The 23645-nt window shown below is 38.0% G+C and overlaps 4 protein-coding genes across 5 annotated transcripts; 1 reads left to right on the forward strand and 3 right to left on the reverse strand.

Moving 5' to 3' along the window:
* Positions 1-404: 404 nt before the first annotated feature.
* On the reverse strand, positions 405-4072 carry LOC103832179 (probable methyltransferase PMT10). The gene is made up of 9 exons (XM_009108142.3): positions 3183-4072; positions 2598-2747; positions 2252-2522; positions 2054-2164; positions 1643-1802; positions 1309-1566; positions 1042-1164; positions 888-965; positions 405-791 (listed from the first exon to the last, which is right to left on the reverse strand). The coding sequence occupies exons 1-9, from the start codon at positions 3777-3779 to the stop codon at positions 593-595; spliced, it is 1947 nt and encodes a 648-aa protein (XP_009106390.1). The 5' UTR covers positions 3780-4072; the 3' UTR covers positions 405-592.
* Positions 4073-5272: 1200 nt separating this feature from the next.
* LOC103832180 (receptor-like cytosolic serine/threonine-protein kinase RBK2) lies at positions 5273-12120 on the reverse strand. The gene is made up of 10 exons (XM_009108143.3): positions 8196-12120; positions 7999-8087; positions 7685-7925; positions 7030-7596; positions 6701-6949; positions 6460-6623; positions 6304-6383; positions 6071-6218; positions 5841-5990; positions 5273-5769 (listed from the first exon to the last, which is right to left on the reverse strand). The coding sequence occupies exons 1-10, from the start codon at positions 8362-8364 to the stop codon at positions 5536-5538; spliced, it is 2091 nt and encodes a 696-aa protein (XP_009106391.1). The 5' UTR covers positions 8365-12120; the 3' UTR covers positions 5273-5535.
* A 680-nt stretch (positions 12121-12800) lies between these two features.
* Positions 12801-14500, forward strand: LOC103832182 (glutathione S-transferase TCHQD). Of its 2 annotated transcripts, XM_033275402.1 has the most exons (4): positions 12829-12982; positions 13072-13113; positions 13262-13506; positions 13745-14500. In XM_033275402.1, exons 3-4 carry the CDS (start codon positions 13298-13300, stop codon positions 14334-14336), a joined length of 801 nt encoding a protein of 266 aa, XP_033131293.1. In that variant the 5' UTR covers positions 12829-12982; positions 13072-13113; positions 13262-13297; the 3' UTR covers positions 14337-14500. The 2 variants fall into 2 exon arrangements, with proteins under 2 accessions (XP_009106393.1, XP_033131293.1); XM_009108145.3 differs by lacking the exon at positions 13072-13113 and having other exon boundaries at positions 12801-12982.
* On the reverse strand, positions 14474-22705 carry LOC103832181 (histone-lysine N-methyltransferase ASHH2). Its single transcript, XM_018653163.2, is given in 19 exon segments — positions 14474-14726; positions 14728-15450; positions 15580-15625; positions 15718-15797; positions 16046-16125; positions 16206-16288; positions 16389-16465; positions 16609-16664; positions 16749-17448; positions 17698-17754; positions 17905-17982; positions 18062-18154; positions 18273-18389; positions 18473-18604; positions 18729-18808; positions 18907-19079; positions 19391-19595; positions 19757-21914; positions 22135-22705. Coding segments are annotated over 18 exon segments (5094 nt in total). The 5' UTR covers positions 21903-21914; positions 22135-22705; the 3' UTR covers positions 14474-14558.
* Between the last annotated feature and the right edge of the window lie 940 nt (positions 22706-23645).

Below are 23645 nucleotides of genomic sequence, written 5' to 3' on the forward strand. Positions count from 1 at the left end.
ATGTTAAGATATATTTATTTTTTCTAACTATTGTAGTAAAAATATTTATTTAGAATGATATCTGATATTTTCTTATAAAATAATCTATAATTATGCAAAAATCCAAAAAACATAGATATTTAAAATAAAAAATATTTAATATTTAAATTTTATACTACCTAACAGTGTTAAAAATCACTACAATTAAATTGTTTATAGGAAATATAGAAAACAAAACACATGTAATCATAGTTCCGGAAATTTAAGTTTCTGTACCGGGTTCAAATCAATTTTTATCGAATCTAAGATCTATATAGATGGGTAAGACAATTAGACCAAAATATATATATCCATCAAAATTCAGTTCCAATTTTGTTTTTCGGATTCAAGTCAGATGGCCAAGACCTTCTAGCTAATTTTACAAGTATAATAAATCTTTGTTTCTCAACTTTCTTTTAGTGTCAAAATGTGCTCAAAGTGTATTTCCACTCTTTCCATTATACAAGAAAAATAAAATAAAACAACGTCGCAATCATTATCAGTCAGTACTCTACTACTACTGTTTGCTTTGAGCAGACTTATCATCCCATTAAGGATTTTTTGTATCCTTTTCTCAAATCCCTTTATCGCAAATGAGTATCCTAACGCTTGCGTGGGGTCCTTCCCCAGTATCATGAACCCCAGCTCTCCAACCAATGGCTGTAGCTATTTTTTGAAGTTGGTCCATCAAAGACAGTGAGTCCCTTATGTAAACCCTTCCTCCAGGTCTCAGCATCCTGTCCATCTCCACCATTATGTTTGTTATGTTGCACCTATGTTCCACACCAAGTACACAGCTCATTACTCCAATCAAGTTTATGACCCATTCAGCGCGCGCGCACACACACACAGAAACAAAAAGTTATTACCTCTTCTTCTCGTTAGACAAGAGAAATGCAGCATGTATTAAGTCATAGGTTCTTGGGTACGTGTCAAATGGCTCACACCTAGAGAGAAACCAAAGTGCAAAGAGCTTAGATGTGATCTTTTGACAAGTAAAAGAGTGTATATAGAGATCTATACCAGTCATGCATAGTCCCTACAAGCCCACGGTCGTAGATAACTGGCAAGGTGTTGAATCCACTTGTGGGAACAACGTTCATAACCCAACAGTCAAGTCCTAGATCGTTTAATGCTGCTGCAAACCTTCAAGTATCAAAGTAATCTTACGTCAGACCAATGTTCAAAGAAATCGCTAAGCAGTAGTTAGGCGCTTTATAGGTAATTATTGATTAGGCAGACGTCTAAACCGATTAGTAAAAACAGAAACATGTGTGGTTTGATGATTACCCTCCAAAGCCAGCTTTCATGTCAAGAACATTCCTTAACTTAAACTCGTTCCAACGAAAAACCCGCACATAGCTCTCTACTGTTTCAAACCAAAACCTAGACTCTGCCTTCATAATCTCCTTCCGTGATATATAAGCATCCATTTGAATGCTCTGCAGTCTCTCCGGAGGATCATGAAGACGTGCAGGCCATGTGGAGACATTAGCCCCGTAGCCAGTTTCAGGTAATCTCGTGGTGCACGGTTTCATATCCACATACCTGAAAACAAGAAACCACAAAGCTCAAGGAGAGTTGCAAGAAATATACAATACTAGTGGCAATGAGACTAATGTACCAAACATCATCAGGATCATCATCAGGTCTGCACAAAGGAGGCTTTGCTCCAGCTTCACGGTTGTTATAGCAGCTATTGTTTAGAGGCTTCCTCCACACAGCTATATAGCCTTCTTTCTTGATAAGCTCCCAACAGATTCGGTTTGTAAGATCCACCATTTCTGAAACAACACTCTTTTATTAGTCAAGTCTCCATAGCAACACAATGTTCTAAAAAAAATCGGTATAATAGGCGACTAGGTGGCAAATCAGATATAAACAAAACGATTTTTGTAGATCGATTTAAAAAATTGGTATAGGCGCTCAAAAAGTCTAGGCGCCGGACTAATCAATAATCTCTTATAAAACGCCTAACTGATTTCTTAAACATTGAGCAGATATAATTTCTTTTTCTTCCAACTAATATACAAACCTTTCCACTGCTCTTGTAAGTTATCCTCATGTTTGTAAACAGGTTGTGCAGCCCAAACAAAGTACCCTCCTGCTCTAAGCATTCTATTAGCTTCAAGAAGAAGTATCCCATCTGTGTAATTCAATTCAAACAACAAGCTTTTTAGACACATAAAAACATTATAGGATAAGCAAAAAACCAAAGTAGTGAGAGATTAACCATCTCTGGTCCAATTGATTCTGCATCTGGAACAATGGATCATCTCAAAAGCCTGGCTTGGATACAACAACCTCCGTGTAGCAAAGACAGCCACCATTGCAGGGACACCGCGCTCCAACGCAAACTGTATCTGATTCTCATGGACATCTTTCGGTGCTACAGACAAAGTTGTCGTGTTACGCTGCATCAAGAAGGCACCAAAGCTCGCCACGCCGCAGCCAATGTCCAATGCAACACGAGTGCGTACACCAAATGTAATCCCGGGAACCATCTACAAAATTTTCAAATCTCAACAGAGAAAGCTGATGAGGTGATAATGAAAAAGGCAGAGGGGGTTGAATGAAACCTGAGAGATCTGGTCTAAGTACTGATCAGCTCCATGGATGAACTGAGTTCCACCTCCAGGGAAAACAAACTTGTCTTTCTCTTGTCTTATCCAGTTTTGACCTCCTTTGTCTTCCACTAAGCGTGTATGAGGCACATTGTTGAACCATATCTAACAGTAGAAACACACATCAGTCAATAAAATTAGAAACTTTACACTGAAACTCATATGGGTCAGACAAGCCATGTCTGAAGCAATGTTCTATAAATCCGTGGCAGTCTAAATGATTTTCCAGAACGATTTCTTAAATAATCGGTCAAAAGTGCCCGTCTAAACCATAATCCTCTATAAGGGTCTAACCACCACCTAGCAATTTATAAAATATTTAAATAGGTCAGACAAGCTAAGTAGGAACTATGTTCTAAAAATCGGTTTAAATAGCGCCTAAAAATCGGTCTAAATAGCTCGGCAAATCGGGTTTAAATGAAATGATTTTTCTCTAAGGCATCCGCCTAACCAATAATCCTCTATAAGGCGCCTAACCACAGCCTAGCGATTTCTAGAACATTGGTCGGAAGAGGAAGGTGCTTTATGTAACTACATCACCTTGTCTCTGCTCTGTGGCCATGGGATTGGCTTCTTATACCCATCTGGCGGCGGAATCAGGCAGCCAAGTCTCTCCTTAGGACAATGCCTCTCGTAGTTCTCTCCTCTGTCGGTACTATTCAACCTCTTGATCTCTTCTTCGTTGTCTAAACATGGAATGTGATCCGTCTTCCTCTTGTCACACACACTAAACTTCTCAATCCGAAACTCGACTTTTGAGTCTCCGGTTACTTCCGACGAGGAGGAGGAGTTTCCGGTCTTGATCTCATCGACGGCGCCGGGATCGAACCCTCCGATCTCGAAGGTGTCCGACATGGCGCCGTTCTCGTCGATGATTCCCGTCCGGACCACCGTCGGTGGGAGAGGCGGAGGGGAGATCTTGAGATGAGGGCGCGGCGGAGGAGATGGGGACACGGCGGAGACGGTGGTTGCGTTGGTTTGAACAGCTTCCGGGGAGGAGATGAGAGATGGGTAAGAGAAGGAATCAGAGAAGTGGTTGAAGAGGAAGATGGTTGTGATCGAGATGAACGCAAAGGCGATGACTTTGACCAATCTCGGCGTCTTCACTGCGTCTAATCCGACGTCGGAGAGTTTCATCGTCACGGTGACGAAAGCAGAGCACTTTGGCGACGGATCGAGCAGAAAAAAAACAGAGTTTTTAACGGAGTTAATGATCAGATAACGGCGACGGAGGAATAAGGTGGAGGTTGAGACACGTGGGAGATGTGGGAGTGAGTGAAGGTACGGAACTCGAGGACTACTCGCATGAAGACAATGGAAACAGAACAGAAACAGAAGGAAGAAACAATAGTTTAAAGCGTGTTATATAATAATGATGACCTAATTACAATCTGCAAGAAACCTTATTGCTTTTTCTAACTAATTTTATTATTTTATTTTACTAAAAACGAGTTATTTAAATTAGACTTGTATCTGGTTTTAGATTAATATTGTTAAAGAATCACATTTCTTTCTTTAATTGTATAGTTGAGAGAGAGGATGATGTGATCTTCTTTTGACTTGCTGACTTTAGAGATTTGGTATATACCCACATGCTCACACTCACGTGCCTTTCAATGGTGCATTAGTCCCAACAAAAGTATGTACCAAATTGGTAATCTATGTTTATTAGGAATCAAATAATAAATAGTAACTAACAAAAAAAATTATGATATTGTTTTCATAATATGTTTGAGATACTACCACTAAATACCACTAAGTCTGGTAACCATTAAAAGAATATGAAGAATAAAAAAGAAAGAAATAAAAGAAAAAAAAAACTATTCCTTAAATGTAAAGGGATGTAAAAGAATTATAGTTAACAAATATTACTTGTAAATGCTGTAAATTATAAAAAAATGTTAAGGAATTCACTATTGTTACTCATTCCCTTGATCACCATTTAGAGCATATATATAATTGATGTTGATAGACTTTAGTTTTTTTTTTTAATAAATCATGTTTTCTAAATTTTAAATTTTTAAAATTTTGGTTTTGTCTAAGCTATTCTAAAAATAATTTTAAAGATTTTTCCTATCAACAAAACTAGCGTGTATCTAGTTTAGATGGTGGAATGGAAGTGACTAAACCAATAAAAATTATATGACTAAATCTAGGCAATTACTAAATGGAAAAAGGATTGAGTATAATGTTGATGACCAATTGAGATGTTTTATTTCGACTAGTGTCCAATTAAGCAGTTCTGACTATTACTAGTGATACTTTATTTTATTACATCTCCACCATGTGTCTTACAATTATACTTTTGATTTTTTTTCTGTTCCAACTCCAAGCATGTTGAGTTTACTTTGGTTTGACTTTGCAGATTCAAATGTGTTCATCGGTGTCATTATGATGATCAAACAGCTTTGAAAACATTGTGCGCATTTTCAAAACAAGTTTGGAGATAACTTTTCTGTTTCTTGGATTATGTGTCTTTTGATTTTAAGATGTCATGAAATTCTATGGTGCAACCCAATCTCACATTTAAGGTTCTTGTATGTTGAACATTATTATGCCAACAATGTTATATTGGTGTTTGTATTGCATCTTTACTATGTCAGTCACATTGAAGATTAGAACAGAGAAAATGTCAGAACCTTTTTATTTCTAAAGAGGATGCATAACAAAAAAAAAAAAATTGGCTTTGCTTGCAAGGATTTTTCTCTTTGATTTTATTATACAACTACTATAAGAAGTATCCCAAAAAGATGAAAATTGTGAAACACACCCCTCAACAAATTGAAATCTACAATCACAACCCTTGAACGTGGAAGAATGAAGGCTAAAAAGAACTCCCACAAAGCCACCACCACCGACCATTTTATATATACAAACACACACAACAATAGTTTCAGTCAAGGGAGTTTCTGCCTTTGAGATAATCCTCAACAGAGAAGCCTTGGTCAAAGCTTCCCATGGAGAGAGAGTCATCTTCAACATCAAGAAGCGCTACTTTAAGGTGTGACTGCAAGTCAGATCTTTGACATTCCTCATCCTTGAGCATCTCTGATTCATCTGAGGAGCTACTCACTTGTTGCATTGCCCATTTGAGCGTGTCTTCATCGCCTTTGAGTAGCTTTAAGACCTGCATTATTCCACATTCGTTAAGACAACTACATAGAGCTACGATTATGATAGATAAAATAAATGACTTACTATGCTCATTTTTGGTCTAGCTTGAGGACTACGTCGGATACAAAGAGTAGCAGCTAACGCCATCCTCTGCATCTGGTCACCATTGTTGTTATCCTTCAAACTAGAGTCTAGTAGCTGAGAATACTTCCCATCGTCTAGAATTGGTTTAGCCTGTTCATGACCATACACAAGAGAATATTAAAAAAAATTGGTTTTAAATGAGTCTAAAAGAGAGTGAAGCAAACACATACCCACAAGACAAGACTCTCTTGTCCCTTTGGACATCCACTGCTAATAGGTTTCCTTCCAGAAAGCAGCTCAAGCAGAACAACACCAAATGCATACACATCTATCTTATCATTCACCTTCCCATACATGAAGTACTCAGGAGCCAAGTAGCTACAACAATGATTAAAAAAAAACAAGATTAACACAAAAAAAAAAACATTTTCAAGAACTTTCATAAATAAAAACATCATAATACCCAAAGGTTCCAGCCACATCTGAGCAGACAATGTGAGTTGTAGATATAGACGCCCACCTCGCCAGCCCAAAATCAGAAACCTGGTAACAAGAATCAGTATTATGCACTCTTCATGTTTGATGATAAATGAAAAAAACAATAGAGTTTGTAGTTTACCTGTGGCTCATAATCATTAGATAAGAGTATGTTTGATGACTTAACATCTCTGTGAATGACAGGTTGTGAAGCAGTGTTATGCAGATAGTCTAATGCCTCTGCTACTCCCACAGCTACTTTAAACCTCTGGCTCCAACCAAACGCAAGAGGATCTTTCTTGTCTCCTATTAATTAAACCAAACATTTGTTTAGATTCCATGATCATAACAATAGAATCTCTAGAGTTGGTTAAGGGCTTTACCGTGAAGATTCTCTTCTAGGCTTCCTCTTGAGAGATAATTATATACAAGTAACAAGTTGTTGTCTTCAAAGCAAAAGCCCATAAGGGAGATAACGTTCTTATGGGGTAACGATGTGATAATCTCGATCTCAGCCACGAAATCATTCAAGATATCTTCGGTTTGTTTGAGGATCTTCACAGCTACTTCTCTTCCGTTGGATAAACAGCCTCTAAAAACTCGGCTGCTGCCTCCTATACCGATGAAATTATCTGAAACACCACAATGCTTTTTCTTAGTTACATAGCAAAGTTTCAAGAAGTCATATGGTTAAAAGGAGAGAAGAACAAACCAGTGGAGAAGTTTGAGGTTGCTGAAACAAGCTCCTTGTATTTGAAGACCTGACAAGCTGATGAGAACCTCTCATAGAGTCCCTCTAGCTCCTTAGGTGGCTTTCTTGGACTATTGTCAGGAGAAGACTTCTTGGTGGTGATAGAGTCATAACCAATCTGCTTACTGCTCCTCGGAGGAAGCTTCAAAGGCCTATGAGATGTAACTGGTTGTGCTGCCGAAGTAAAAGCTCGGCGAAGCAAAGGCCAACCTGGTATAGCTTCAGGCTGTTTCCTAGCCAGTTTAGCTGTAGAACCTTTCTCAGACACAGTCTCCTTTGCTTTGAGACACTTATCATCATCATCTTCACTCCTATCCGAAGCTCTAGCAGTTGTATCATTTATAGAACCACAAACCGAACAACTCTCAGAACGAGCAGCAGCCACTAAGGCTTGCTTCAAACTCTGACCACAAGATTCATCTTCCTTGGAGACCTCCTCTGAATGGCTAACGACTTTGGAAGTGGTAGTTAATGTAACCGATCTCTGAAGCACATTCAACAAGTTGTTCTTCCTTACATCTTCCTCACCTGTAACACACAACTCAACCCACTCAAACGATACCAAAACAAGAAAAAGGCTGAAACTTTATCAAGAAAAAAGGTCAAACAAACAAACCTTGAGGATGGTTAACGGACCCTTCTCTCTGGAACACGATCTTACCGTTGTTAACAGCAAGAACCCAACGATCCTTTGGAAGCTTCTTAGCTAAGTACTTAGCAACAGAAGCTGATGAACGAATCGCGTGATGAGTTTTAGAGATTCCAACTAAAACTTTGGACGCAGAGAACGATTTGGATTCTCTAGCTATCATCTTGCGAGGTGAGTCGCCACGACACAGCTTCAGCTTCAGATCCACCTATTAAAAAGACACAACTTTTCAACATCTTGAGATTGAAAAAGGTTCAGACTTTGATTAAACGAAAGCTTACCTGTTTTAGATTGCAGAAGCCTTCGTAAACGTCGAGAACAGAGTCGAAAGTCTTCACCAATGAGAGAAGCGAAGAGTTTTCAACAATCTCTACACACACACAAACAAAAAGATCGAAACTTTTTTTTTTTATTACAGAACATAAAAAAGATCAAAGCTTTATTGTTTTGAAACAGAACACAAAGAGAGAGTGTGTACCGTTGCTGAGAATGTGAAGAGCGATGACGGTATCACCAGGCTCGGCGACTTTAACGAGAGCCCAAGTGAGTAGCTCTCTGCTCGGTGCGTCTAGCTTCACGCCGACGAGAATCGTACGGCCAGCTAATCGTGATTCTTCCTCGACGACGGAGCTATGTTTCTCTATCATCCTCTGAGTTGTTGTTTCAAAGGTTGCCTTTTTTGGATGACGTTAAGAGACAAAAGGACATCGTTGATGATTGTGTTATATATATAATCCCGAAACAGAGACAAGATCGTATCGTGAACAAAAGGAAAAAAAGACAAGATCGTATCTCTCTCTCTCTTTCTCTTTCTCTGTTGTCTTGTAGTTGCAGAGAGGGTTAAGTTTTAACCGCAGGTTTGGTTTTGCTTTTGATGCTCTCTTCAGCAGCAGCCATTTGTTATTTAATTTATATTTTTAGAAATGATTTCTTAAACCCGACTAGGTAACTACTTTATTTTTACTCAACTTTCTAAAAATCTTTTTTTTATTTAATTTTTTTTTTGACATAGTCTCATCGTGTGCATCCAATCATAATGACATAAACGAAATGTTTATATAATCATATATATGCTGACTCTATTTATGAAAACTCCAGCAAAATAGTTATCTCATTTGAAAATTTTATTGAATGATGTATATATACTAAAAATCATACAATCATGCAAGTATAATCTAATGAACAATAACAGAAAAAGCAAAACGAATCCAATCTTTAAATGACGGGATAATAAAAAGAGTCGGTGTTAATAGAAAGGAAATATATGTTTTGACTTATTTACTTATCCTTTTAGTTAAATGGAAACGAAAAAAATAGGTAACTTCACAAACGATATCTAAACTTCAAATAAAATATAAACTTCATAATGTGGCAGTAATTTTTTAGTGAAATTATTATATTTATCTTCTTATCCGGAGTTGGGATCGTATTTTCAGATAACAACCATATATTCTTTCTACCAATTGTATATGATCAATTTGGATATATTGACATGATATATTCCTTTTCAGTTTTATTTTTTAATAATTAATATGCAGATCATCGGGTCATAAAGTAACCATATAGAGATGTGTATATATGTTGCCTATTAACCTTAATTGTTTCTTTTTTTATCAACAATCTTTATTTTCAAGAGAACGAATCCTTTTGTAAATAACATACTGTGGCATTATTAACATACAATCTTAAAATACCAAAATAAAAACTATTGCAATTAATGCAAAATTACAAACTATTATTACTGCACCATGGTTACAAACTATTGCAATTAATGCAAAATATTTCTACAGGATTGGTCGGTGAACATGTCCGGTACGAAGAACAAAAACCACACCCATGTCATGTGACTCTTCCAACAACCGTATAACTTACAAGTGTCGATCTCTCGACTATTAATAATAATCACGTCATCATACCTTAAGACGTTTCCTACCATGCTTACCGGTTGCACCAGGCAACGTACGTACACAACATTAATTACGTAATTAGATATATACGACGGCGGCGTTTATAGTATTAGTAACGTCACTTACACGCCGTTCCTCATGCCCGAAGAAGAAGGTTAGTTATTATGGTGGTGGAGAAAAAAAGATGGAGGGAGAAGTAGTAACAGAATACCTGCCGTTTTAGAAGCAATAAACGACACGCCAACTAAATCCGAAAGGCATGCATCAGCGTCTATACCTCATGATGAATCATTGAGTCATTGACCCTTTTTTTTCTTCTATCTCCATCTCACTCTTTTCTTACATTTTCTCAAGACAAAAACTGCAATCATATTAAAAGATTATTGCCAAAGGGTATCTTTAGTTGTTATGATTTAAATTGAGGAAACGTATTAATTAATCATTTTAATAATCAAACGAATGTATTGTTTTGGTTATTAATTAATCCATAACGTCGAATGATTCAATAGTACATTGATGAGAAATGAAAGTAGCAACAAACTGATGAGAGGTCAAAACCATTAACCGGAAGATAAGGAAACGTGGACTACTCTACTCATTTGGTGGCTTTTGTTTCCGCCACGACAACGCCACTTGATCTTACTTACACATCTCATTTCTTTAACTTTATTTATTTAGTTTTAATTTTTAAACACAATCATTCTCTTTATTATATTTTCGTGTTAACTAATCACGACTTGTGTCGTATAATCGTAATGAATATAACGAATCAAAAGACCGTGTCCCAATAATTCGCATGATTTGTGTGAGATGAATTATTGGCCAGTGCAATTTACTACACTAAATGATTATCACAAACTCCACATCATAGTAACTTTTTAATTCTGAGGACAATCTTCGAACATACATACTGGGGAAATATTTTGACAGTTGACTCTTTTTTTTTTACAAAGAGTATTTCTAGATTAATGAAATGTTTAAAAAATCCCCCTAAACCAAACTGATTTTGCAAAGAAGCGTGAATCATGACCATATATTATACAGCCACAAAATATGATGACTATATAAAAATAGCATGTCATTTAAGACGACGGAGAGTTACATGTATACGTCAGAGAATTAGGCCAATTTAGTATAATTAAATGTGATCAAAATAATTAATTGTCCTCCCCATAAATCAATACCCTTCATTGCTAAACCACGTGTATTATTAATAGATCATTAGTCAAAAATTAAGACGATGTGAATATGTGATGACTATATACTTTGGTTGGCTATTACTGTAGTCTGTAGATTATTTTCCAGTGACAACAAATAATAGTGCAAGGGATATGTCTCGGATTCAAACCACATTTGGTATGAAAAAATTCTTTAACTCGAAATTTTTAAACATTGACTTCGGGTCATGGAAAATTATGGACTTAAAGCCCGGAAATTCTAATTTTAAAAACAAGTGTAATATAACCCAATATTTTTAAGACTGGAACCGTAAAATGTTAGCAGTTGTGATAATTGTAGACAAACTATTTCACTGAATAAAACAACTAGTAAGACAAATGACTGCGATATATGAACAAATCGACAATATGCATGATGTTGATGGTTCTCTAACTTATAGGTGAAAGTCTTGAAAAACTCGACTCATTTTATTCTATTTTTATATCTATGATTATTTTTGGACCTACTACTATGAACCAAGATGCTTCTGCCTTCATTAACGAAAATGAACGAAAAATTGAGAATAGAAGAAAAATTCGTGGTTGCAACATAAAAGTTCTAATTAAATTCACTAGATTTATGATGAATGAGACCTTTGAAATTTTTGTGGCTATTTACGTGTCAACATTTTGGTGCTTATACATTGTCCCTTTCTATTTTAGAGGTTTGTGTGTTTTATTGGTCCATGCACGTGAATAGTATACTCACACTCGTTATATATTCGTGCGTAGTCGATTGGGTATTTTTTTTTTAACACTAAAATTTCGATGGGCAATTACATAACTCGACGGTAAGCTGAAATGCAAGAATAAACAAAACATAACAAAAAAAAATAGAGATGGTTGAGAAGAGAAGAGACCCGTGAAGAAGCTTCACTTGTAATACTCAAATGCGATGAAGTCGAATTTGACGCTGAATCGAGAGCAGCTGAAAACTGTCTCTGAAGATGACTGGATCTTTCGACGTTGCAGTGAGGTGCAGAAATACTGCCGGAATAAGACCATACAAAATCATTAACGGTACAACCTATAAAAGATAACAGTTGACAGGGTTGGGAGATGCTGAGTTTAGGTCACATTGCAGTGGGATGTGGAGAGGAGGTGACACAGACAAAAATCTGACTCGAGATAGAGACGATAGCGAATTCATGCGTAGAACTAGCCGACAACTCATCGCTAATGCTTCTGTAGACGATGAGATCCTGGTTCTGACGAGCAAGGGTCTCAACACGCCAGTAAAAACTCGATGAGTAGAGGTACGGTATAAGCAAGAAATTTGAGAGCATCCGTTAAAAATAGCAACAATTCCGATTTAAAGGTCGCAATAGTTGACTGTGAAGAACCGTCGATTAATTTGTACGGAAGGAGTGACTAGTACACAAAATAATCGTAAAAGATTAATACACATCGTTGCTAATTTAGATACATGTTAACATAATATTTTTAATTTACCTGCTAATATTTATAACAATAGTTTCCACTATACATTTTATAAATCGCTGGGCCATATGGGCTTATAATTTGACTAAAATTGGGCCATATTCAATATCTCACCAAAAAACTATATCTCGACAATCTTTCGGCCCATGAGAAAGAGTGTTTCGTTCACCATTAAACTTGCGAGCAGCTGCTGAGCTACCAGATTAAAGAGTTTCTTCAGTCAGAAAATATTTTTAAAATTGTCTATTTTTCATTCCCTTTTCAAATAATGAGAAAAAGTAGAGTAATATAGATGCAATAATAGAACAAATAATTCAGGTTGATAAAGAAAAATGAGGAAGAAGTTGGCAGAATACCAAAAAAGACAGATACACCCTTAACGGACTTCGCCTGGTTAAACCATATTAAATGCGCTATTGACTCAGGAAGGTTGACTAGAAGCAGTACGCACATAGCACGTGGCAACATGAGAGAGCGAGTACACGTAAACGCGTAAGCAAGCAGTTGGAGAATTAGATACTCGCACTTTCCGGAAATTAATTCAGAGGAAATCTTAGCTGTATAGTACTTCTGTCTCTCCCCTTTACAAGAGAAAAAGGACAAAACTTTAAAAAGGAGAATCCTCCCCTCAATTCGAGAAACCACGAAAGGGTTTTACTTCGATTCAGTTCTTGTCCTCGAAAGTCTTCTCCTTTTGTTTGGTAAGAACCTGTCTTCTCGTCTTTGTTTACTTCTCAATCTAAGCCCTGTTCTGTATTAACCCTCGTGTGTTTTGATTCGATACCTTCAATACAGGAGTCTCATGTAATGTTAATTTGGTGTTTTAATTTGTGGAAGTGTTTAGCAGTTGATTAGTTTTTTGGTCGGTTTGAAATATTTTTAATTTCTTAGAATATAATTAAAATCTGTCTATTTGTATAATAGGACAGTTTGGGTTTAGGTTTGGATTTGAATGTGTTTTATTGTCTTTGATGATGCAGCTTTTGGACAATAGTTTTGGTCTTGGGTCGGAAGCAATGCAGTTATATCATCATCCATACTCGTTAGACAGCCAGAGAGTGAGACTAGCTTTGGAAGAGAAAGGCATTGATTACACATCGTACCATGTGAATCCCATTACAGGCAAGCACATGGACTCTTCCTTCTTCAGGATGAATCCCAACGCCAAGCTCCCCGTTTTCAGAAACGGTTCTCACATCATCTTGGACACTATTGAGATCATAGAGTATGGCTACACTTCCCCACCATTGTTAAATAATAACTATTAACTAAGTGGTGGTAATCTCTTGGGGCTTGGTGTGTACCCACATCAGTCATGGGTTCGATTCCCTCTGGAGACTAAATTATCATCACTTGGGTTTTGGCACAAGTGGTTTACATGGTGGATCGGGCCGATAGGGTTTATCAACAAAAAAAACTCTTTATGGTAAAATAGTAATTAAAGTTAATTAAATTTTGTTTAGGTACTTGGAGAGAATAGCTGAGGTTTCATCTGGTGTAGAGGACGCTACTTTTGGTAGAGAAGTACTTGAATGGATGCGGAAGATTAGAGAATGGGACTCCAAGCTATTCACACTTGCTCATATTCCTGATAACCGTCGCCTCTATGTTTCCAAGTTCTTGAGGATGGTGATGATTGCACGGATGGCTGAGTCTCCGGACTTGGCCAGTGCTTACCATAGGAAGCTAAGGGAAGCGTATGACACAGAGGACAAACTAAAAGACCCTGAAGCCCTGAGGAGAAGCAAAGACCATTTGCTCAGGCTTCTAGATGAGGTTGAGACCAAGCTAGAGGGGACTAGTTATGTGGCGGGGAATGAGTTTAGCATGGCTGATGTGATGCTGGTGCCTGTGTTAGCTAGGCTATCGCTGTTGGATTTGGAAGAGGAGTATATAAGTAGCAGGAGGAATCTTGCTGAGTATTGGGTGGTTGTGAGGAGTAGACCGAGCTACAAGAAGGTTGTTGGAAGGTACTTTAATGGCTGGAGAAAGTATGCAACGCTTTTGAAGACTTGGATGTTTGTTAGAGTCAGAAGCTTGCTAAGAAAATATTGAATTGTTAAAAAATATTTTGGTTTTTCTTTGTCATGTTTTTAAGTGTTTTCCCACTTTGAATGTTCATTTTTACATAACATTGTAAAGTTGAGAAAAGTTTGTACCAAGAATGCTTATTTATTAAGAAGTTTGTAATGTGAATAAAGAATGTGATTGAAATATAACTTTTACTCATAAAATGAAGTTTTTTTTTCTGGCTTTTAAGTCATTAAACAAAAGAATTTAGAATATACCAAAAGGGGGAAGAAAAGCACATGATTCCCCTGAAGAGGACTTTACTGTAATTCTCATCAAGAGCTGCATTGTTTTAACTTTCATGGAATGTGTACTTCTCTCTCTAAATTCAAGATTTTCTTGATTGTTGATCTTCTTCTCTACAGTTAGATGCCTCAGGTATGGAGCTGTTTGCTGTTTTCTCCCACCCGTTGTATCGTATCCATGGAGGAACGTTCTGTTTCTGTTGCCGAAAGTAACTTGTTCCTATATCAGACGAAAACTCTCTCTTCCGCTTTGGAGAGGCCGAGACTGTTCCGTTTCTCTTATTAGCGAAAAACTCACCGTGAGTAACAGGTGGTAGAGGTGGAAACGGTGCGAACGGCACCCCAGGAGCAACGGACCAGCTATTAGGGTCGTCTTTGCAGGGTGAACCACACTGATGAACGATGCTAAGCGGGATCCCATAGGAGACTGTTAACCGAGAGAGGAACTTTGCTTGTGGCTGTGCGGTGACTGCGTTAGGCGCATCCGTGCAAGGCGATGAGAACCCGGGTGGAAGGTCGTCTTGGACATCTGTCATGGTTCGTTGCTCTTTGGAAGTAGACGGCTGGTCCCATCTGCTTTTACGCTTGCGTCCATTTGTCTCAGGAAGGCTGGAGGAAGTAGGTTGTATGCACCCGTCAGATACAGAAGGTGTTTCGGGAGTTGCAGCCCTTGAGGAAAACGGTTCTGCACGTCTTGGCGAATGATGATCATATCTAGGTTCTTGTGATGATCTGAATCTGCTGTTTATAGGTGATCTTCTAGACTCCGATCTCTCTTCTCTGTCGATGCGCCAAGGTTTTCTTAAATGCTTAGGGATAAATCTGTCTCGGAAGTTCCTCGCAATTTGATGCACCTGCAGGCATACACATGAAACCAGTTGGAAACTAGAAGGTATAACAAATAGATAAAGATGAAATGTCAATGGTGCTCAAGAGTTCAGGATTCAATAGAATTCATAAGGGGTATATGGGACGCTAGGTACCTGTTTGTCATCATGCTCGGTGAGTGTTAGAATAGACTGCTTGAAGCTGCACAGAGATAAACATGAAATGTCATAAAATTATCAAGTAAAAGAAAAAAAGAGACGCAGGCGACATAGCCTTGATTAAAATTTACGAACCTTTCCATCCCTGCATAAGGAGGTGGTCTGACTATATGCTCCAGTGCAAGAATATCCCTTGTAGCAAGATACTCTAATACCTGAAGCAAAGCAAGTGATATTGATAGTAAGCAACCTAAAATTTAAGAACGTATTAGCTAGAAAATCATAAAACTCTTTGGTATTTATTCACTTTGCACAGTCATTTCATACCATATTTAATGAATATTTCACATTGGTTAAGATGAAAGAAGAACTGCCTTTGGGTTGGAATTAACATTTAACTAAAAAGTGCCAAGTGTGGTCTGGCCAGTATATAAACAGAAGCAGCAGGTAACAAGGGATGTACCTTCAAAAGTTTTCGGAGTATTGGGGTCTTTTTAAAATCCCTCCGATATTGTTTCATGATATTGTGTAACATTTGCAGACCTGGATGTGTTTGGAGGTTAATTCATACAATAAAGGAAAAGGACAGGCTTAGGTACCATACTAAAAGAAGTTAAACGTACCATTCTTGTTGATTACGTCCACCAAAACAGTTCGTGACTTTGTCTTCAAAAGGGCATCAAGAATCATTGAAAGATCTCGATTGCTGCAATGGTTGCACAAAAAAAAAGGAATTCAGGCAACATATGCAGAATGTAATAAATCTATAATAGGAACTAAGATAAGCAGGTTAAATGCTTGGAGACCTTTGAATTCCTTCATTGGCATTGCCCCGGGAAGCAGCAGTGAGAAGCAGAAGTTTCAAGTAGCCCTTTGCTGAATCCTGTTAGTTTAAAAAAAAGGATAAGGAACTTAGATATGCAATGTACTGTTGCTGGATAATGGACCCTTAGAAAGGAGCGAAGATGATGTTTTAACCTTAAAGCATAACTAATTATAGTGGAAAAGTAATGCTATGCAACTTACCCTCCGCTTGCTGATCCCTCCCCCAGCATCTAGTAACTCGTTCAGTTTCCCTTCAACTGCAAATTTGTTGGTGTTATTAGTGAGTATGACAGAATGCTTTGGGTACTATTAACAATTTACGTCTAATACTAGTACCGTACATGTTTCAATACGCCCGCTGGGAGAAACTTCCTCTGATCCTTTAGATTTGATGGGCTGCTGTTGCAACTTTTTGACTGGTGTAGTCTGTGCTTTGTTAACACCAGGAAGAGCTTGCTTGCTGGACCCCGATGAACGCGAAGTTTTAGTACGAGGGCGGGGTCGTGAAAGTATCTTTACATCTTCACCAGATCCATGCTTTACTGTTTTATCAGCATTTGCACCATCCGAGGACAGTCTGCTGATAGACTTGGACGCGGGAGATGGGCCTTTAGTCTTCTTTTCAAGAACCTCCTGCTGGACATCAATGACAGGCATGTCTGTCGAAAGTTCCTTGGATGCTTCGGTCGGTTGAAAAGATGGAAGAACCTCGCTTTCTGGAAGTTTTACAGCTACAGAGCTAGGCGATTGGGAAGCAAGGTCCTTGGAATCATCAACCTTTGTAGAGTTCTGCGGCATTTGCATGTCAGCACCATCCATGAAGATCTTAGACGTTGCATCTAAGATTCCTTCCCCACTTTCGTCATCATCAAGGATCACAAGTTCGGGATACTCTTCATCTGAATCACTTTGAACAACTACATCACCGTTCAAAGGATCTCCCCCAATGTAACCTCGGCAATGTGATGATCCACAGTAACACTTTTTGGCAGCGGCACCAAAAACCCTCACATAGTTGTAGTCAAATGTCAACTCCTGACCCTGGCAATGCAACATACAGATTTTAAAAAAAAATCATTATTGTTCTTATTATTATATTCAGACCTTGATTCTTTTTGGATTTGGCGTTTGTATTTATGTTAGCATGTTAATTACTGTGTTCACTTTGAAAAGGTCGCAACACCATAGTGTTTCCATCAAACATACTTTAAAAATAGTTGGCCTTTTGACTATACAGTTTCTACTGGAATTCAATATCACAGAACAGACGTAAAGTGTGAGAGAGCCTACCTTCTTAAGGTCTTTCATGGAGAATATTCCAACGCAAATTTCACCATTCACCATCCACTGCAACAGCATTTAATAAATACAAAAAATGAAAAACATACACATAATTTAACAACGAGGCAGACAAGCTCAAGAAGAAGTTTCCAATTCAGATTTATATCAGTGAGTTTAGAACCATTTGTGATACCGCAAAGAAGGCATAATAGTCACCTTTTCCGTACGGCAGTTTGGTTCACAACTATGGTTAATGAAACGCCCTAAATTTCCCTTTGCACCAGCATCAATTACCTGCATTAACAAAGTTATTGCAAGATGCAACATAGATACAATTATAACAAGCGCAACCAGCAGAAGTATAAACGTTTACCTCATTCCCATTCAGTGTCATGAAATAGAAATGTTTCTGACCCATGGAAGCATAATCCTTCTGACGAGATTCATAAGATTGCATATCAAGCACCTGTTACATGATCCATATCTATTAACTATCTCACGGTATACGTGTTTAAGAAAAAGGACATACAGAAAAATACTGTAGGCTGACAAAAGCCCATCTACAACGATCATCAGAAGCATACCTCTCCAACGTATTCAATAAGGAATTGTCCCTCACGTACATCCTCAAGCAATCTCAGGCCATAACCCTTCTTACCCGATTGGAATCTCTCAAACTTAACATACTTCCGTTTTTGAAACTGCAGAAATATGGGAAAAGATTTCAGAAAGATATAACATGACTCTGAATGTAACGCTTTTTCTTGCAAACTAGACAACATACCTGCTGATTTGAGCATAGATCGCCAGCAGGGCATGTACCATGGAGACATTCAATGTTAAGCATTCTATTCAGACATTCTTCTCCACAACCCAGTCTACCATCAGGTGGTGGTTTGCAGTGACAAACCATTATCTGTCCAAAATAGAAGGAAACATGATAACTAAGTAATAGCTCTAGAAAAGGCCAACACTGACAGCGGAAACACATTTCTACTAAATCATTACTAACATAACTTAAAAAATTCAAGAGAATTAACCTCGTCTATTGTTTGATTTTTACGGTTACGATGAAGAAACTGGTTTGTTTTTATGGCCCTGAAGCACGCCTTTTTGTTAACTGCATAATTGCGGGTAAGAAAAACATAATCAAGAACTGAATACATAAAAAATCATATGATAGTTTCCTATTGTACACTAATACTGAACTATAAGCACCTGGCAAACGTTTGCTCTTCTGTTCCTTGTCTTTCCCCCTTTTAGCCGCCTCATAGTCATATGCATCTGCTTCATCCTGTCCTATGCCCAACTGTTCATTAATTTCTTCATTTGACATCTCTTGAGAGATTGAGCAATGAGCAAAATCTTTATCTGAGTTGTTCATACAGATCCTTCAAACAAGAGAATTCACATTAGATATCGAGTTTACAACAAATCAATAGATGAGCGAAGTAGCAATTATGGAATCATAAAAAGCTAGGGACAGTAAATCTAAATGTAAACATTTGACACTCAATCTTAAGTTGTAAAAATATCAAGTAAAACCTATCAAGCACAATGGAAATTTTGATAAAAGGTTTGATGCAAACGCGACAAGCACAGAAGTTTACACAAACTTGCAAACCGCAACAAGATTAACTATCATATGCAACACACTTTTCATCTAGGATTTTTATCAAAACAAGTTCATATGCATACATACCATCTCGAGCTCTCGTCAATTGACTCTACCACAGAAGCAGGTATTCGTCGCCATTTAAAACAATCATCGCATCGAACCCAAGCACTCTCTGTGGGAGAGCTATCCTCAATAGTAAGGTCCATGACCGCTTCCCCATGAATACCATCTTGCCATATGGCGCCATTAACGGCACTGGGTTTTCCAATATTAGCGTCCAAAAGAGCACCTATTACACGAGTTCACATAATATGCAACTTTCATTTGTGTATCCAAAAAGAGTGGAAGCTTCATAAAGAAAGGAAAAACATTGGGATGCTCATCAGGTGAACATAAAATAGTGTAAGAGGGGCATAGACAACGAACTTAGAGCTAATCAAAAGGGCGTACCTGTTGTTTCGTTAGACTCCACTCTTCCTACTTCATGATCTTTACTATCATCACTTCCAGCACTCCTATTTATAAAGCTGTGTTGCTCTAACCCCGCTTGAGATTCATTTTTTCTCCCGCCTTTGGCAGACTTGGACTTGGATTTCCCTTTTCTTGTTCCATTACCTTTTGACTTAGGATGTGTACTTTTTTTGGCGTTGGGAATTAGATGTGAACCATTTTCCAAAGGAGATACTGAAGCAAGCAATTCATCCTGTTTTTCTAATCCTCTGTTCGTGTTGACCAGGTCTTCTGCAGTGCTGGAAAAACCATGAGGCAAATCCTTTTGCACAGAGTTGATAACTTCTGAATCTGGTGAAGTTTCAGAGTCCAGGGGCCGGGTTCCATTGGCCCTCTCGCCCTCTTCAACCACCATACTAGAGGAACGGTGTGTACCCTCATCTAAAACATCACCACCTAGCTTCCTACATAACCCCCCAGCGTCTTGGTTCTTTTTCTCATCCGTAATAGAATCAGATAACAGCTGACATGAAAGTTTCTCCAAGGAATTGTTTTTCTCTTTTAACTGCTCTCTAGTTTCCACAATCTGGAGTTTATCCTCGACAATATCTGCAGGCCCTGGAAACTCTAAACCTTTTCCGGCCTTAACAATACCACCAGCAGGCAAAGAGTTGCCACTGACCTTAGAGACTGTAATGTTCAAAGGATTTTGGCCACCTGACTTACCAAATTTAACTTTCAAACGAAGGCAAGAGCCACTTGATGCTTGGGGATTATGCTCTCCATTTTTAGGACTGTTCTGAGGTTGCTTTGTTTCGTGATGCGGAGGTCTACCATAAGGAATATTATTGCTCTGTAAGAAGATTTCAGCGGTCCTACATGGCAATCCCCACTGAGATGAACGGTCTGGTTTTGAAACAGAGCTCCTCTTCTGCTTCGAACAGTTAAAAATTGATTCCAAATTTCTTTCTGATTGTTTCTTTCTAGAGGATTTTCTCGGAAGAGGAGCACTCAGATTGGTCTGCGAAAGATTACCGTGTTTACCGACTCGGGACCTCCTTCGAGGTGAAGACTCGCTAGTCCCAGATGCAGAAGCAACTTCGCCACCTATTCTGCCATTGCCATCTACTATCCTGATCGACTCCACTGCGTTTTCAGGATTACGAGCACCAATGCCTCCATTACCAAACTTCAACGGAAAACTCCTCACCAAAGAAGGGTCGGTAATAGGGGCGTTGGCTTCTACACCAGAGGTGTTTTCCTCTATGGGTGATGTCCGACTGAAACTTTGAGCTCTCGGATCAGCAGCCACATCATCATTCATACCAGCCACATCACTTTCACTTGATGAATTCCCCACGTGGTTCCTTAGCAGTGTTTCATTCTTCTCAGAAAGATCAGTATGCAGCTCATCCTCATGTACCAACCTCGAATCTGGATCGATCGTCTCTTTGTCTACGATGTAATCAAGATCACATGAACGCAGGCCACCATCACTATTACTTAACAGTTCCGTGATAGCCAACGAAGGAGATACCACGAGAGGGATATTGCCATCAATATCACTTGAAGACTTCACATCATTCTCTGTCTCACTGCAACCCAAACCCCCAGAATCCAATGCTGAATCTGGAAAGGGACAACTCCGAATGAGAGAAACATCATCACTCGATGGTTCGTTATTTCCTTCCTTGCCTTCACCATCACTTCCAGCTTTATCATCCTCTATATCTTTTGCAGTTTCCAAAGACTCAACCTTTTCAGGTGCATCGTTTAGAAAAACCGATTCACCATCTGTTTCCCTGACCCCTAAGGGCAATACTGTGCCATCACCAGGCACAATGGCATCAGAAACCGATCCTTGAGCTTGCTCAGCATCAACGCAACAAACAGCATCAGAGTTTTCCTCGACTTCTTTACTAACACTGTTTCCCTCTCCCATTTGCTCAACCTCTACAAAGCACTCCCTCTCGGCCTCCTCCATCGCAAGGTTTGTAACTGATGCAGCCTGTGGAGTCTCCAAACTAGTGATTGACTCTATATCTTCTCCAGCCTTCTCAGATAAACTTCCATTGATGTCCATCGCAGCAGAGGTAAGATTCTCATCCCCGGAAGGATCACTAACACCGTTCTCCTTGCAATCCATCGTTAATGTCACCTGAAAACAAAACGCAGCGTTTTACCAAAACACATCAAAGACAAAACTCTATGCAGATTGTAAAGCGAATCCACCCCCCGTATGAAACGTGATCTAGATATCGAAGGTCAACGAAAAGCCAAAAACACAATACAATAGCCTCTGATTCTATCCTGATTTGAATGGATAACAATAAATAATTGAAAAATTGGAAGAGATAGACGGAAAGCGAAACCCTAACCTCATGAATCGGAGGTAGAGATTAGGCGAATGACGACGAAGGTAAGCCTGGGGAAACGAGGAGCTGAGAAAACCCTAGAGAGAGAGAGAGAGATAGAGGCGGAGACGATTTGCGATGGAATCGGAAGTAGAGAGGGGAAGAGACAAACGCGAAGCCGTCAGTTTTTATTTTTTATTTTTATTTTTATGAGAGCTTTTCGATTTTTTGATTTTTTTTCTCTCTTTTCTTATTTAATCTTTTTTGTTAATTTGCTGCTATTTGGAGTCTCGGATAGCAGATATTTTTCTTAAATTGGTGTTTTTGAGTTAATTGTTGAAATGATTATTTATTATTATTACTCTTGTAATTTTTTTCTCCACAAAACTACATGATTAATATAATTTTTACGATTTAAATCCTACAAATGTACCTACTGGACTCGAAGACTTTCTGTTATTCTAATTTCAATGATTCCTATGAAAATGATTGTTGACAAATACGCATTTCTGTTATTGGATTCAAATAATTTATGTTCTATTCCATTTTTTGGTCTTCATGCGTGATCTTTTTAAAAGTATTTACAGTTTAAGAAGTTAAAAACTTTTACATGAATATTTTCCAAAATGCCAGTTTATTTTTAAGATAGTCAGATCGGTTGCACAAAAAAAAAATATTATTCAGATCTATGGGCGTGTCCGTGTTGAATATGGACCCAAGTGGTGGTAATCAAAGACGCACAAACTGTAAGATATTTTTATTTGCCTTTTTCTTCTAATTGCCGGTTTCAATTTGATTTGTTTTGTTTAGTCGTTCCTATAATGTTTTTTATGTGTCTTTTCCATAATGCTATAAAAGTGCAAATGGCGATCATATCGTAGTGTCACAAATCATTCGAGTCTACCAAACCTACGTACTTATTAAATTCTACTATTATACATATACCCACTAGCAATCATATCACAACCCTCGGAATCTTTTTAAACAAGTCTTTTTTCTTTTAAAGTTATTAAAAACTTGAGAATGCAAATGAGAAGACTTTTACGTACCTCCACCAATAAAGAGGGAACATGTTTACAATCCTAGACTCTCGTTACCTGACAACTCATACAGAGATGGTGATTGATTTGCGTTCTCATTGTTGAAGATGCAACTACATGGTCTGCAAGACGTATAACATTTGTACCCAAGATGTATAAAGAAACGTGATGGAAATATAACTACCAAATCTAACTTTGTCTTGCTACTAATACACCAGCCATACGCCTTATATACCAGCATTTTATAGTTATACCTATAAACATCATAACTATATAAACAAGTAGGCAAATAGTGATAGTTGGAGGACGGCCTAAACTCATGTCATGGTTCAATTTCTAATGGACGTAAGAGCACCACCATTGACGGGAAAATGAGGAATTTGGGTATATAAACTAAAAAGTATTAATATCTTATTATAACTTTATTAGATAATTATAATTTAGCTAAAACCCAAAAATTAAACCAATAAACAAATGACAAGTAAGCAATTAAAA

The sequence above is a fragment of the Brassica rapa genome, chromosome A07 (assembly GCF_000309985.2).
Source record: "Brassica rapa cultivar Chiifu-401-42 chromosome A07, CAAS_Brap_v3.01, whole genome shotgun sequence".
Classification (NCBI taxonomy): domain Eukaryota; kingdom Viridiplantae; phylum Streptophyta; class Magnoliopsida; order Brassicales; family Brassicaceae; genus Brassica; species Brassica rapa.

Bases quoted from the DNA above. Each gene is read 5' to 3' on its own strand.
- LOC103832179 (XM_009108142.3), bottom strand. From the start codon at position 3,779: ATGAAACTCTCCGACGTCGGATTAGACGCAGTGAAGACGCCGAGATTG. The intron at 1,165-1,308 runs GTAATCATCAAA...TGATACTTGAAG, and splicing joins ATGAAAGCTGGCTTTGGAGG to GTTTGCAGCAGCATTAAACG. The intron at 792-887 runs GTAATAACTTTT...TGTGGAACATAG, and splicing joins TTGTCTAACGAGAAGAAGAG to GTGCAACATAACAAACATAA.
- LOC103832182 (XM_009108145.3), top strand. From the start codon at position 13,298: ATGCAGTTATATCATCATCCATACTCGTTAGACAGCCAGAGAGTGAGA. The intron at 13,507-13,744 runs GTATGGCTACAC...AATTTTGTTTAG, and splicing joins GACACTATTGAGATCATAGA to GTACTTGGAGAGAATAGCTG.
- LOC103832180 (XM_009108143.3), bottom strand. From the start codon at position 8,364: ATGATAGAGAAACATAGCTCCGTCGTCGAGGAAGAATCACGATTAGCT. The intron at 6,624-6,700 runs GTAAAGCCCTTA...TTTAATTAATAG, and splicing joins CCTAGAAGAGAATCTTCACG to GAGACAAGAAAGATCCTCTT. The intron at 5,770-5,840 runs GTAAGTCATTTA...GGAATAATGCAG, and splicing joins CTAGACCAAAAATGAGCATA to GTCTTAAAGCTACTCAAAGG.